Genomic DNA, 12,240 nt, shown 5'->3' with positions numbered 1-12,240 from the left:
CGGCGATGTGGCCTCAGCTAGCTGTAACGCTATTTATCCACCAGGCGGCGATGTGGCCTCAGCTAGCTGTAACGCTATTTATCCACCAGGCGGCGATGTGGCCTCAGCTAGCTGTAACGCTATTTATCCACCAGGCGGCGATGTGCCTCAGCTAGCTGTAACGCTATTTATCCACCAGGCGGCGATGTGGCCTCAGCTAGCTGTAACGCTATTTATCCACCAGGCGGCGATGTGGCCTCAGCTAGCTGTAACGCTATTTATCCACCAGGCGGCGATGTAGCCTCAGTAGCTGTAACGCTATTTATCCACCAGGCGGCGATGTAGCCTCAGCTAGCTGTAACGCTATTTATCCACCAGGCGGCGATGTAGCCTCAGCTAGCTGTAACGCTATTTATCCACCAGGCGGCGATGTAGCCTCAGCTAGCTGTAACGCTATTTATCCACCAGGCGGCGATGTAGCCTCAGCTAGCTGTAACGCTATTTTCCACCAGGCGGCGATGTAGCCTCAGCTAGCTGTAACGCTATTTATCCACCAGGCGGCGATGTAGCCTCAGCTAGCTGTAACGCTATTTATCCACCAGGCGGCGATGTAGCCTCAGCTAGCTGTAACGCTATTTATCCACCAGGCGGCGATGTAGCCTCAGCTAGCTGTAACGCTATTTATCCACCAGGCGGCGATGTAGCCTCAGCTAGCTGTAACGCTATTTATCCACCAGGCGGCGATGTAGCCTCAGCTAGCTGTAACGCTATTTATCCACCAGGCGGCGATGTAGCCTCAGCTAGCTGTAACGCTATTTATCCACCAGGCGGCGATGTGGCCTCAGCTAGCTGTAACGCTATTTATCCACCAGGCGGCGATGTGGCCTCAGCTAGCTGTAACGCTATTTATCCACCAGGCGGCGATGTGGCCTCAGCTAGCTGTAACGCTATTTATCCACCAGGCGGCGATGTGGCCTCAGCTAGCTGTAACGCTATTTATCCACAGGCGGCGATGTGCCTCAGCTAGCTGTAACGCTATTATCCACCAGGCGGCGATGTAGCCTCAGCTAGCTGTAACGCTATTTATCCACCAGGCGGCGATGTAGCCTCAGCTAGCTGTAACGCTATTTATCCACCAGGCGGCGATGTAGCCTCAGCTAGCTGTAACGCTATTTATCCACCAGGCGGCGATGTAGCCTCAGCTAGCTGTAACGCTATTATCCACCAGGCGATGTAGCCCAGCTAGCTGTAACGCTATTTATCCACCAGGCGGCGATGATGGCCGCCCCCCCATCCATTTCCCACTGTGGACGTCCCTGACCACGCCCACTACACCATCGGCTCCATCATCCTGGTCATCGGCGTCACAGGTGTGGTCGGGAACTTCCTGGTGATCTACGCCTTCAGCAGGTACAGAGAATACTTCCTGCAACCAAATATGGTCAGAACCGTTTCTGACCATTGGTCAATGAAATGTCCTCTCAATGCTGCTACATTTTATTATTTCATTCAAATACTTTATTATTTCATTTAAACTAAATTTGGAGGCTTCTTTTCACTAAGAGTAATTTAGCTGAGAATTAAAAGGAGTAATTTTTCTTTCACAACAGAAAATACCTAAAGATCTGATTTCCTCAACAAAAGGCCAGATATCAGAGCCGGTGAACTGATCCATCACTGCTCAGCAAACATCTTTGTTTGAGTTGGGGAACGATTCGATCCAGCCGGTTTCTGACGTCCGCTTCATCGATCGACGTTTATTTAGAGGAAAACCAGAAGATTTAATTCTGATGGTTCTGATCCAGAATCTTTCCATCAGAACCACGAACCGAGTTCATCCTGAAGTTAAAACAGGAACGCAGAAACAATCTGAAAACCTAAAGCATTCACATTAATACTGTTAAACTTAAAAAATGATGAAAAGAGTTAAAGTAAATTTATCTAAATATAAAAATCGATCAGATCTGCTGTTATTGATCGGGAATCACTGAAGGTAGATTCAGTTCTTTTGTGTCATTTTGTTTCTTCAAGAAAATATTTTATTTTTGTAGATAAACTTTTGAAACCGATTTGGCAGAAATCCTGAATTTGACCTGGACTATGGGGTTAAATCAACACCAAAAATGTTACACCTGGGAAAAATATCAAGTTTTGATCTTAAAATAAAATGTATATTTATTTTATTCAATCATTTTTGTAGTTTTCTCAGTTCAACATCAAACTTCTGTATTCAGTTTTAACTTCATAATGTTCATCTGTTTCTTGAAATGATGAAATTTAAGGATTGGTCAAAACATTTAAAAACTTGCTGTAAAGAAGAACAAGTTTAGATATTGACTGAGTACAGTTCATTCAACATAAACAGCTGAAAACCAAATTATAAAAAAAAATGAAAGGAAATATTTTCAAAACGCTTTAAATCCCTAACAGCACAGAGGCGCCACCTTCTGGCAGAAATGTCCATTAACATGATGCAAGAAAAGTTTTTATTTAAGTTTTCATTCATTTATGTATTTCTTTTTAGTTATCTTAGTTTTCTTTATGTATGCGTTTTTTAGCTTCACATTTTAATTAATTGTTAGTTTTGTTGTGTTATTTATTGTTACTTTTAGTACTTCCGGTATTTCTGTCTCCTGCAGGAGCCGCAGCCTGCGGACGCCGGCCAACATGTTCATCATCAACCTGGCCGTCACCGACCTGCTGATGTGCATCACCCAGTCGCCCGTCTTCTTCACCACCAGCATGAAAAAGAGGTGGATCTTTGGAGAGAAAGGTAACCGTGGCAACCGGCTGAGGAGCGGGGAGGGCTTCATCCAGCAGGGGGCGCCACAGGCTGGAGGAGTTTATGTCTCATAAATGACTCCGGATCATTTTTCAGTCATTTAAAAAACTGTTTCTGGATTTTCAGAGTAAATTTTCTGCCATGGTTACAGAACCGACAGCTGAGAGCTGTTAAAGAGCAGTTACAGAGGCTGAACACCAGGGGGCGGCAAACTGGAACCGCTTCCCTTGACTGGTTCCTGACTGGATTCTGATTGGTTCCTGACTGGTTCCTGACTGGTTCCTGATTGGTTCCTGACTGGATTCTGATTGGTTCCTGACTGGATTCTGATTGGTTCCTGACTGGTTCCTGATTGGTTCCTGACTGGATTCTGATTGGTTCCTCAGTGGTTCCTGATTGGTTCCTGACTGGATTCTAACTGGTTCCTGACTGGATTCTGACTGGTTCCTGATTGGTTCCTGACTGGATTCTGATTGGTTCCTGACTGGTTCCTGATTGGTTCTTGACTGGATTCTGATTGGTTCCTGAGTGGTTCCTGACTGGATTCTAACTGGTTCCTGATCGGTTCGTGACTGGATTCTGACTGGTTCCTGATTGGTTCGTGACTGGATTCTGATTGGTTCCTGATTGGTTCGTGACTGGATTCTGATTGGTTCCTGATTGGTTCCTGACTGGATTCTGATTGGTTCCTGAGTGGTTCCTGACTGGATTTTAACTGGTTCCTGACTGGTTCCTGATTGGTTCATAAGTGGTTCCTGATTGGTTCCTGACTGGATTCTGATTGGTTCCTGACTGGATTCTGATTGGTTCCTGAGTGGTTCCTGATTGGTTCCTGACTGGATTCTGATTGGTTCCTGATTGGTTCCTGACTGGATTCTAACTGGTTCCTGACTGGATTCTGACTGGTTCCTGATTGGTTCCTGACTGGATTCTGACTGGTTCCTGATTGGTTCTTGACTGGATTCTGATTGGTTCCTGAGTGGTTCCTGACTGGATTCTGATTGGTTCCTGATTGGTTCGTGACTGGATTCTGATTGGTTCCTGATTGGTTCCTGAGTGGTTCCTGACTGGTTCCTGACTGGATTTTAACTGGTTCCTGATTGGTTCCTGACTGGTTCCTGATTGGTTCCTGACTGGATTCTGATTGTTTCCTGACTGGTTCCTGATTGGTTCCTGACTGGATTCTAACTGGTTCCTGACTGGATTCTGACTGGTTACTGACTGGATTCTGACTGGTTCCTGATTGGTTCCTGACTGGATTCTGATTGGTTCCTGATTGGTTCTTGACTGGATTCTGATTGGTTCCTGAGTGGTTCCTGACTGGATTCTAACTGGTTCCTGATCGGTTCGTGACTGGATTCTGACTGGTTCCTGATTGGTTCGTGACTGGATTCTGATTGGTTCCTGATTGGTTCGTGACTGGATTCTGATTGGTTCCTGATTGGTTCCTGACTGGATTCTGATTGGTTCCTGAGTGGTTCCTGACTGGTTCCTGACTGGATTTTAACTGGTTCCTGATTGGTTCCTGACTGGTTCCTGATTGGTTCATAAGTGGTTCCTGATTGGTTCCTGAGTGGATTCTGATTGGTTTCTGACTGGATTCTGATTGGTTCCTGAGTGGTTCCTGACTGGATTCTGATTGGTTCCTGACTGGATTCTGATTGGTTCCTGATTGGTTCCTGACTGGATTCTGATTGGTTCCTGACTGGATTCTGATTGGTTCCTGACTGGATTCTGATTGGTTCCTGATTGGTTCCTGAGTGGTTCCTGATTGGTTCCTGACTGGATTCTGATTGGTTCCTGAGTGGTTCCTGATTGGTTCCTGAGTGGTTCCTGATTGGTTCCTGACTGGATTCTGATTGGTTCCTGAGTGGTTTCTGATTGGTTCCTGATTGGTTCCTGATTGGTTCGTGACTGGATTCTGATTGGTTCCTGATTGGTTCCTGACTGGATTCTGATTGGTTCCTGAGTGGTTCCTGACTGGTTCCTGACTGGATTTTAACTGGTTCCTGATTGGTTCCTGACTGGTTCCTGATTGGTTCATAAGTGGTTCCTGATTGGTTCCTGAGTGGATTCTGATTGGTTCCTGATTGGTTCCTGACTGGATTCTGATTGGTTCCTGACTGGATTCTGATTGGTTCCTGACTGGATTCTGATTGGTTCCTGATTGGTTCCTGACTGGATTCTGATTGGTTCCTGACTGGATTCTGATTGGTTCCTGACTGGATTCTGATTGGTTCCTGATTGGTTCCTGAGTGGTTCCTGATTGGTTCCTGACTGGATTCTGATTGGTTCCTGAGTGGTTCCTGATTGGTTCCTGAGTGGTTCCTGATTGGTTCCTGACTGGATTCTGATTGGTTCCTGAGTGGTTCCTGATTGGTTCCTGACTGGTTCCTGACTGGATTCTGATTGGTTCCTGACTGGATTCTGATTGGTTCCTGATTGGTTCCTGACTGGATTCTGATTGGTTCCTGAGTGGTTCCTGATTGGTTCCTGACTGGATTCTGATTGGTTCCTGAGTGGTTCCTGACTGGATTCTGACTGGTTCCTGATTGGTTCGTGACTGGATTCTGATTGGTTCCTGATTGGTTCGTGACTGGATTCTGATTGGTTCCTGATTGGTTCCTGACTGGTTCCTGACTGGTTCCTGACTGGATTTTAACTGGTTCCTGATTGGTTCCTGACTGGTTCCTGATTGGTTCCTGACTGGATTCTGATTGTTTCCTGACTGGTTCCTGATTGGTTCCTGACTGGATTCTAACTGGTTCCTGACTGGATTCTGATTGGTTCCTGAGTGGTTCCTGACTGGTTCCTGACTGGATTTTAACTGGTTCCTGATTGGTTCCTGACTGGTTCCTGATTGGTTCATAAGTGGTTCCTGATTGGTTCCTGAGTGGATTCTGATTGGTTCCTGATTGGTTCCTGACTGGATTCTGATTGGTTCCTGACTGGATTCTGATTGGTTCCTGACTGGATTCTGATTGGTTCCTGATTGGTTCCTGACTGGATTCTGATTGGTTCCTGACTGGATTCTGATTGGTTCCTGACTGGATTCTGATTGGTTCCTGATTGGTTCCTGACTGGATTCTGATTGGTTCCTGACTGGATTCTGATTGGTTCCTGATTGGTTCCTGAGTGGTTCCTGATTGGTTCCTGACTGGATTCTGATTGGTTCCTGACTGGATTCTGATTGGTTCCTGACTGGATTCTGATTGGTTCCTGAGTGGTTCCTGATTGGTTCCTGACTGGATTCTGATTGGTTCCTGACTGGTTCCGGCTGTGTTCAGATCATCTCTTCCAACAGGAAGATTGATCTGACCTGTCCATCTGTCTGACTGAGTCCAGAGATGTGTCTGGTTCTGTTTGTCCAGACTGGTTGTGATTCCGTGTTGGAACCAGAACCAGAACCGACTGATCCGTCATTCTTCTTCTCCCCTGCAGGCTGTGAGCTGTACGCCTTCTGCGGCGCCCTCTTTGGGATCTGCTCCATGATCACGCTGATGGTGATCGCCATCGACCGTTACTTCGTCATCACACGCCCTCTGACCTCCATCGGCGTGTTGTCACGGAAACGGGCGCTCCTCATCCTGCTGGCAGTGTGGGCGTATTCGCTGGGCTGGAGCCTTCCGCCTTTCTTCGGCTGGAGTGAGAACGCGCGGTGACATCATCATGACTATGACGTCATCATCACGATGATGACGTCGTCGTCATGACGACTGGGCCTGTTGCAGTGATATGATGATAATGACAAAATAATGAAAGATCTGATCTGAAAGATGAATAAACTTTTTTCTAATCAACATTTAAGTCTGGAAGTGGAGGACATTTTTAATATCTAAAACAAAGAAAAGATAAAATAATTAAGATTCTGGAATCAAAATGATCCTGAAATGCTGGTTGAGCAGAAATCACATCTGACTCTCTCTCCAGGTGCCTACGTACCTGAAGGCCTCCTCACCTCCTGTACCTGGGACTACATGACCTTTACCCCCTCGGTGCGGGCCTACACCATGCTGCTCTTCATCTTCATCTTCTTCCTGCCACTCTTCATCATCATCTACTGCTATGTCTTCATCTTCAGAGCCATCCGCTCCACCAACCGGTCGGTCCCGGTTCTGTTCAGGTGCTGTGGGGCTGGAGGCCCATCGACCCACCGTGTGTGTGTGTGTGTGTGTGTGCAGGGCGGTGGGGAAGCTCAGCAGCTCTCGGGACGCAGTGAAGAGTTTCCACCGACTGCAGAATGAATGGAAGATGGCGAAGATCGCTCTGATCGTCATCCTGCTGTACGTCGTGTCCTGGTCGCCGTACTCCGCCGTCGCTCTCACCGCCTTCGCAGGGTAGGACACACACACATGCATGCACACACACTTGCATGCACACACACTTGCATGCACACACACACACGCCGACACACACACACGCATGCATGCATGCACACACACACGCATGCATGCATGCACACACACACGCACGCACACACACGCCGACACACACACACGCATGGATGCACACACACACGCCGACACACACGCATGCACGCACGCACACACACACGCATGCACACGCACGCACAGACACACACACACGCACGCACACACACACACACACACACGCACACACACGCACACACACACACACACACACACACACGCACGCACACACACACACACGCACACACACACACGCACACACACACACGCACGCACACACACACACATGCACACACACACACACGCACACACACACACACACACACACACGCACACACACACACACACACACACGCATGCACACGCACGCACAGACACACACACGTTGTCACACACACACAGCTAATTAATCATCATATTTATGATCATTTTAAGAAACATCTGAAACAAATCAAGCTTGAGGAAAAGTGACCATGGTTTATACAGTTTCTATCTAAGCAGTGATAGCAAGGTCTTCTGGTCAGTTTTCATTTAAGAAAGTAAAGATTTCTACAGCAAATTAGAGACTTAACAAACCGGCACCCTGCCCAGCTGGTCAAAAAGCCTCTGGTGACGCCGTACATTTAATAAAAGCCATCAGCATTATTACTCTGTGACCTGGTCTGAGGTTTCCCCCTGACGCAGCTTCATGACGCAGCCATCATGAGCCATGAGCTTCATGATAGCTGCCCTTCATGCTGCTACATGACACCATGATGAGGAGCCATTATGAAGCCATGCAGGTCTGACTTTCCCCCACATATCAAGAAATGTTTGACTGATCTACACAAACACCTCAGTACAAACATTAAGCTAATGCTAACAGCAGGAGCACGGTAATATACTGGATTTGGCTAAGATTCTGAGAAAAATAACTCACAGTAGAAGAAGATGAAGCATCTATAGACACCAGGACTGAAACTATGAGATTAATTTAATAAAAGAAAAACAGAACAGTCAGTAAACCAAAACTGAACAATAAATATAAACATTTTACATTTAAGATGAAAAAAAATCTTGTTGGTGTTTAACTTTGTTCCACCAGAACTCCCAGTTCAGTTTTAGCTTCAGCTGCTTCACATGCTGGAAGAATCTCCTGTTAATCACATTTTCTGTCCAGTCATTAATCTATAATTCGTCACCAGATTGGCTCTGCGCTGTATTAGTGTCCAGCTTGAGCTTCTCACATGATGATGTCATGTGAGACATCATCATCATCAAAGTATTTTAGCTGGAGATGCATCTTTTACTGCAAAAGATCAAACTTTCACCAGAAATGAGTGGATTACTGGGAAAAACTATTAGATCAAGTAAAATCTTCCTCTTTTCACCAGCTGGGGGCGCTCTTTTAAGAAACCAAACATTAACCAGACCATGATTTTGTCAGGTTGGTGCCTGACAGACACCGCTGAGGGCTGAACGACGCGTTCTGATTGTCTCTGCTTCAGGTACGCGGACATGTTGACCCCCTACATGAACTCCGTTCCCGCCGTCATCGCCAAGGCCTCCGCCATCCACAACCCCATCATCTACGCCATCACTCACCCGAAGTACAGGTGAGACTTGCTGGGCCAGCAGGGCATTTAGCGATCAGCTGGGTTAGCATAATTATCTCTCCATTAAATTTACATTTGAAACTCTGACCCATTTTCATTCAAACACACCAAGTTGTTTCTTAAATCTTGGTGGCCCCCTGCTGGCCCGGAGGCCCTAAGACAGGGGTCCAAATTGCGTCTCGGGACCCGTTTGGGGCCCTTTGAGTGATTTGTTCTGGCCCACATAAGCAGTTCAAAAAATTTGTTTATTAACCTTTTTGATTTTAATCAGGGTAAAATTATTACAGAGATAATTTTCCTTGAAAGGAAAATATAAAGTACAACATAAATTATTAACATGTTTATAACCAGAGTTTTATAATACATAGAAACACGTTTATCCAGAAAGTTTCACTAGAAAAACGACTTTATTAAATATAAAACAAACTTTTATATTTAAAAGGTTTATTTCACTTATTGAACTTTATAAATAAAACCATGATCCAAATCTTGTTTAATAACTTTAAATACATTTGTTCACTAAACCTAAAATAATTTGAAAAATAGAAATATTTGATCCATAAAAAGTCAAAATAAATAATTTTTTCTTGGCCCACCAGTACTTTGACTAGACTATTTTGGCCCAAATTTGTAATTTTCTCTCTCTATTTATTTTATTTCTATATTACAATGTCGTCTTTACAACAAGAATTTATTTCATTTTAAAAATGTGTTAAATCTGTGAATTGCCCACTGAAACAGAACATGCCTCCTGTACTGCAATAACGATTTGATTATGAAATAATTTAGTTGATTTTGTGTAAATTTTGACCCGTTTCAGACGGCGGGTCTGATGCTGCGGTTCAGAATGAGGGGATAAACAGAAGTGGGTCAGCTGACGCTCCAGAGAAAGCGGCAGCTGATCGGATCGATCAGGACGTTAATTGATGAAATCTGAATCATCCTAATGGCTGCTAACTGGAGCGCTGAATTAAACTCCACAGGAAGGGTTTTACAGGTTAATGACCCGTGTCCATCAGGGGATCTGGCGCCGCCCCCTGCTGGTCGGAACTGCTGGTGTTAGTGGCTCAGAGTTTCTTCTTCTGTGGTTCTAGGCTGGCTCTGGCCAAGTACGTCCCGTGTCTGGGTGCGCTGTGTGTCCGTCTGCGTGACCTTCACTCCTCCAGCAGCAGCTTCCTGTCAACGCGCCGCTCCACCGTCACCAGCCAGAACTCCGACATCAGCAGCCAATACCGGCACAGCGCAGCCAAGTCCCGCCTCTCCTCCGGCTCCGACAGCGAATCGGTGAGACCCACACTGCAGCGTTTCCTCTGCAGAGAGGAAGTAGTGCTGAGTGTTTGCTCTGCAGAGAGGAAGTAGTGCTGAGCTGTTCTGGCCCCCATAAGCATTTTAAAAAATTTGAACTGCTTACGGTTATGGTTCTGTCTACAGAAAGCGTCTCTTCCTGTCACTTTCTGCGGACAGGAAGGGACGCTGAGCATAGCGTTCCTGTTGCAGGGTCTGACGGACACGGAGGCCGATCTGTCCAGTCTGGGCTCGCGGCCGGCTAGTCGCCAGGTTTCCTGTGACATCAGCAGAGACACCGCCGAGACGCCAGGCGGAAAACGGTCGACCAGCTTCAAGGCCAAGCTGAGGAACCATGACTCAGGAATCTTTGAAAAGGTAAAATGTCTGATCTGGATCTGGTTTCACTCAGATTTGTTTCGTCTGAACTCTGTTACGGCGCCATCTGCTGCTGTGGGACGTCTGGAGGGACGATGTCCTTCCTTCAGGACCAGTCTGGATCTCCTGGTTCTGGCTCTCTGGTCGAACAGGACCTGTTCCAATTCGTCCTTGTGGACTTCAGAGACCGTCTGTCTGTCCTTTTGTTTGTCCCTGCTGACATCTGGTCTCTTTGTCTCTCCAGACGTCGTTGACACCATGTCCATGGGAGGAGTCAGCGAACGCAGCAGTGTCCCAAATGTGAGTGGAGACGACCGTCCATTACCTCCAGTGCCCTTCATGTTGTCCCTGCTGACCTCTGACCTCTATGTCCCTGCCTCCCTGGACAGAGCGGGGACGCCTCAGAGGGACACCTGATGAGGGGACAGATCGGCCGGATCCCAGCATCGTCATCACCTCAGAGACCAGCCCCTTCCTGTCCATTGGCCGGAGCGGCTCGCGGACGTCCCGGCCCAAAGCCTCCAGCGGAGCCCTGGGGGCGGGCCAGGGTAGAGCCCCGCCCACCAGTCATATGACTGGTGCAGATCTCAGCAGATAAAACCAGAGTTTACAACTATTCAAGTTATTTTAATGTGACAAAGATCTTCAACCTTCATGAAGACTGAGGGGAAAACTAAACAAACTGCAGTGGTGGGCGCTAATCTGCTAATCTGCCAGAAGCTGAGCTAATGTTTTTTTAGCGCTTTAATGTCAGCTTCCACCAGATAATGAATTGTAATTGAACTTTAGCATTAATGGTACTGACAATCATGGTTAGTGCTTGTGGTTAGCATGTTAGCATTAGAGAAAATAATGTTTCTGGTTACTCAAACTAAATTTGTGGTTATCACATTAGCGTTAGCTGAATGGTTAGCGCTTTAGCATCAGCACAGCTAACCAGTTAGCTAGCAGTCCCCACCACTGCTGAGCTGTCATTGAAAACAAACCAAATTAATCAAGTCAGCTTTAAACAATATAATCCAGATTCAGACAGAAAGATGTCGGGACAGAATCCGGATCGGGATTAACTGAGACGGCAAGGGAGCAGAACCAGCTGGACGGTTCTGATGAGATCTCAATCTGATCAGAAAACATCTGCAAACCTGTACAGATGTCCTCTGCTATGATTGGCTGGTTCCGACTGAACCACCCCAAAGAGAACCGGTCCAGGGTCAGCTTCTGATGGTTCGTTCCCCTGAGGGAGGAATCCAGATGTTCATGTTTGTTGTTGTGTATTTATGGAATGTTTTTCCTGTTTCACTTTTTATTGTTCTGAATGTTTAGATGTTTTCTGGTTCTGGAACCCAAAGCCGGCCACTGAACCGGAACAGAACCCTGTCCTGAAGCTGATTGGTTCCAGATGACATGATGTCACTGAGAGTTTTGAGCTCCAGGTGAACGACCTTGTGGCCCCGTTTGGGTCGGGATGTTCCGGTCCAGCCAGCATAGCTGGAATGTTTCTCTGCTTTTTGTTTTCTGGACGGTTTTTGTTTGGTCACTAAAACTGGAGCAGAACCTCCAGTCCAGAACCTTGAGTGGTTCTGTCACCTACCAGACCTGCAGAGTAAATATTAATGTTCGTGATCCTGAAGCTGTAAATGTTCTGAGTATTTATGCCGACCCGTGTTGACCCGGTTTATTTTCTAAATAAAGATCCGTTCTCCAGCCCAGCCGCTCTGTGGTTCTGTTCTAGAACTATTAGTGATGCTCTTGTAGCGTAGTTAATCCTGCGTTGTGTCTTTTTGAGGCAAGA

The 12,240-nt window shown here is 46.4% G+C and overlaps 1 protein-coding gene across 1 annotated transcript; it reads left to right on the top strand.

The window, feature by feature from the left end:
- Positions 1 to 1,258: 1,258 nt before the first annotated feature.
- LOC129355948 (melanopsin-A-like) lies at positions 1,259 to 10,865 on the top strand (the record flags this gene model as incomplete). Its single annotated transcript, XM_055025584.1, has 10 exons — positions 1,259 to 1,389; positions 2,619 to 2,752; positions 6,203 to 6,406; positions 6,692 to 6,863; positions 6,943 to 7,098; positions 8,679 to 8,786; positions 9,881 to 10,070; positions 10,284 to 10,448; positions 10,559 to 10,637; positions 10,693 to 10,865. Coding segments are annotated over 10 exons (1,512 nt in total), but the record flags the coding sequence as incomplete, so codon positions are not given.
- Between the last annotated feature and the right edge of the window lie 1,375 nt (positions 10,866 to 12,240).

Source organism: Poeciliopsis prolifica, unplaced genomic scaffold (genome assembly GCF_027474105.1).
Source record: "Poeciliopsis prolifica strain line A6 unplaced genomic scaffold, Auburn_PproV2 SCAFFOLD151, whole genome shotgun sequence".
NCBI lineage: Eukaryota > Metazoa > Chordata > Actinopteri > Cyprinodontiformes > Poeciliidae > Poeciliopsis > Poeciliopsis prolifica.
Note: the sequence above shows the minus strand (reverse complement) of the source record. Positions and strands in the feature narration are given on the sequence as shown.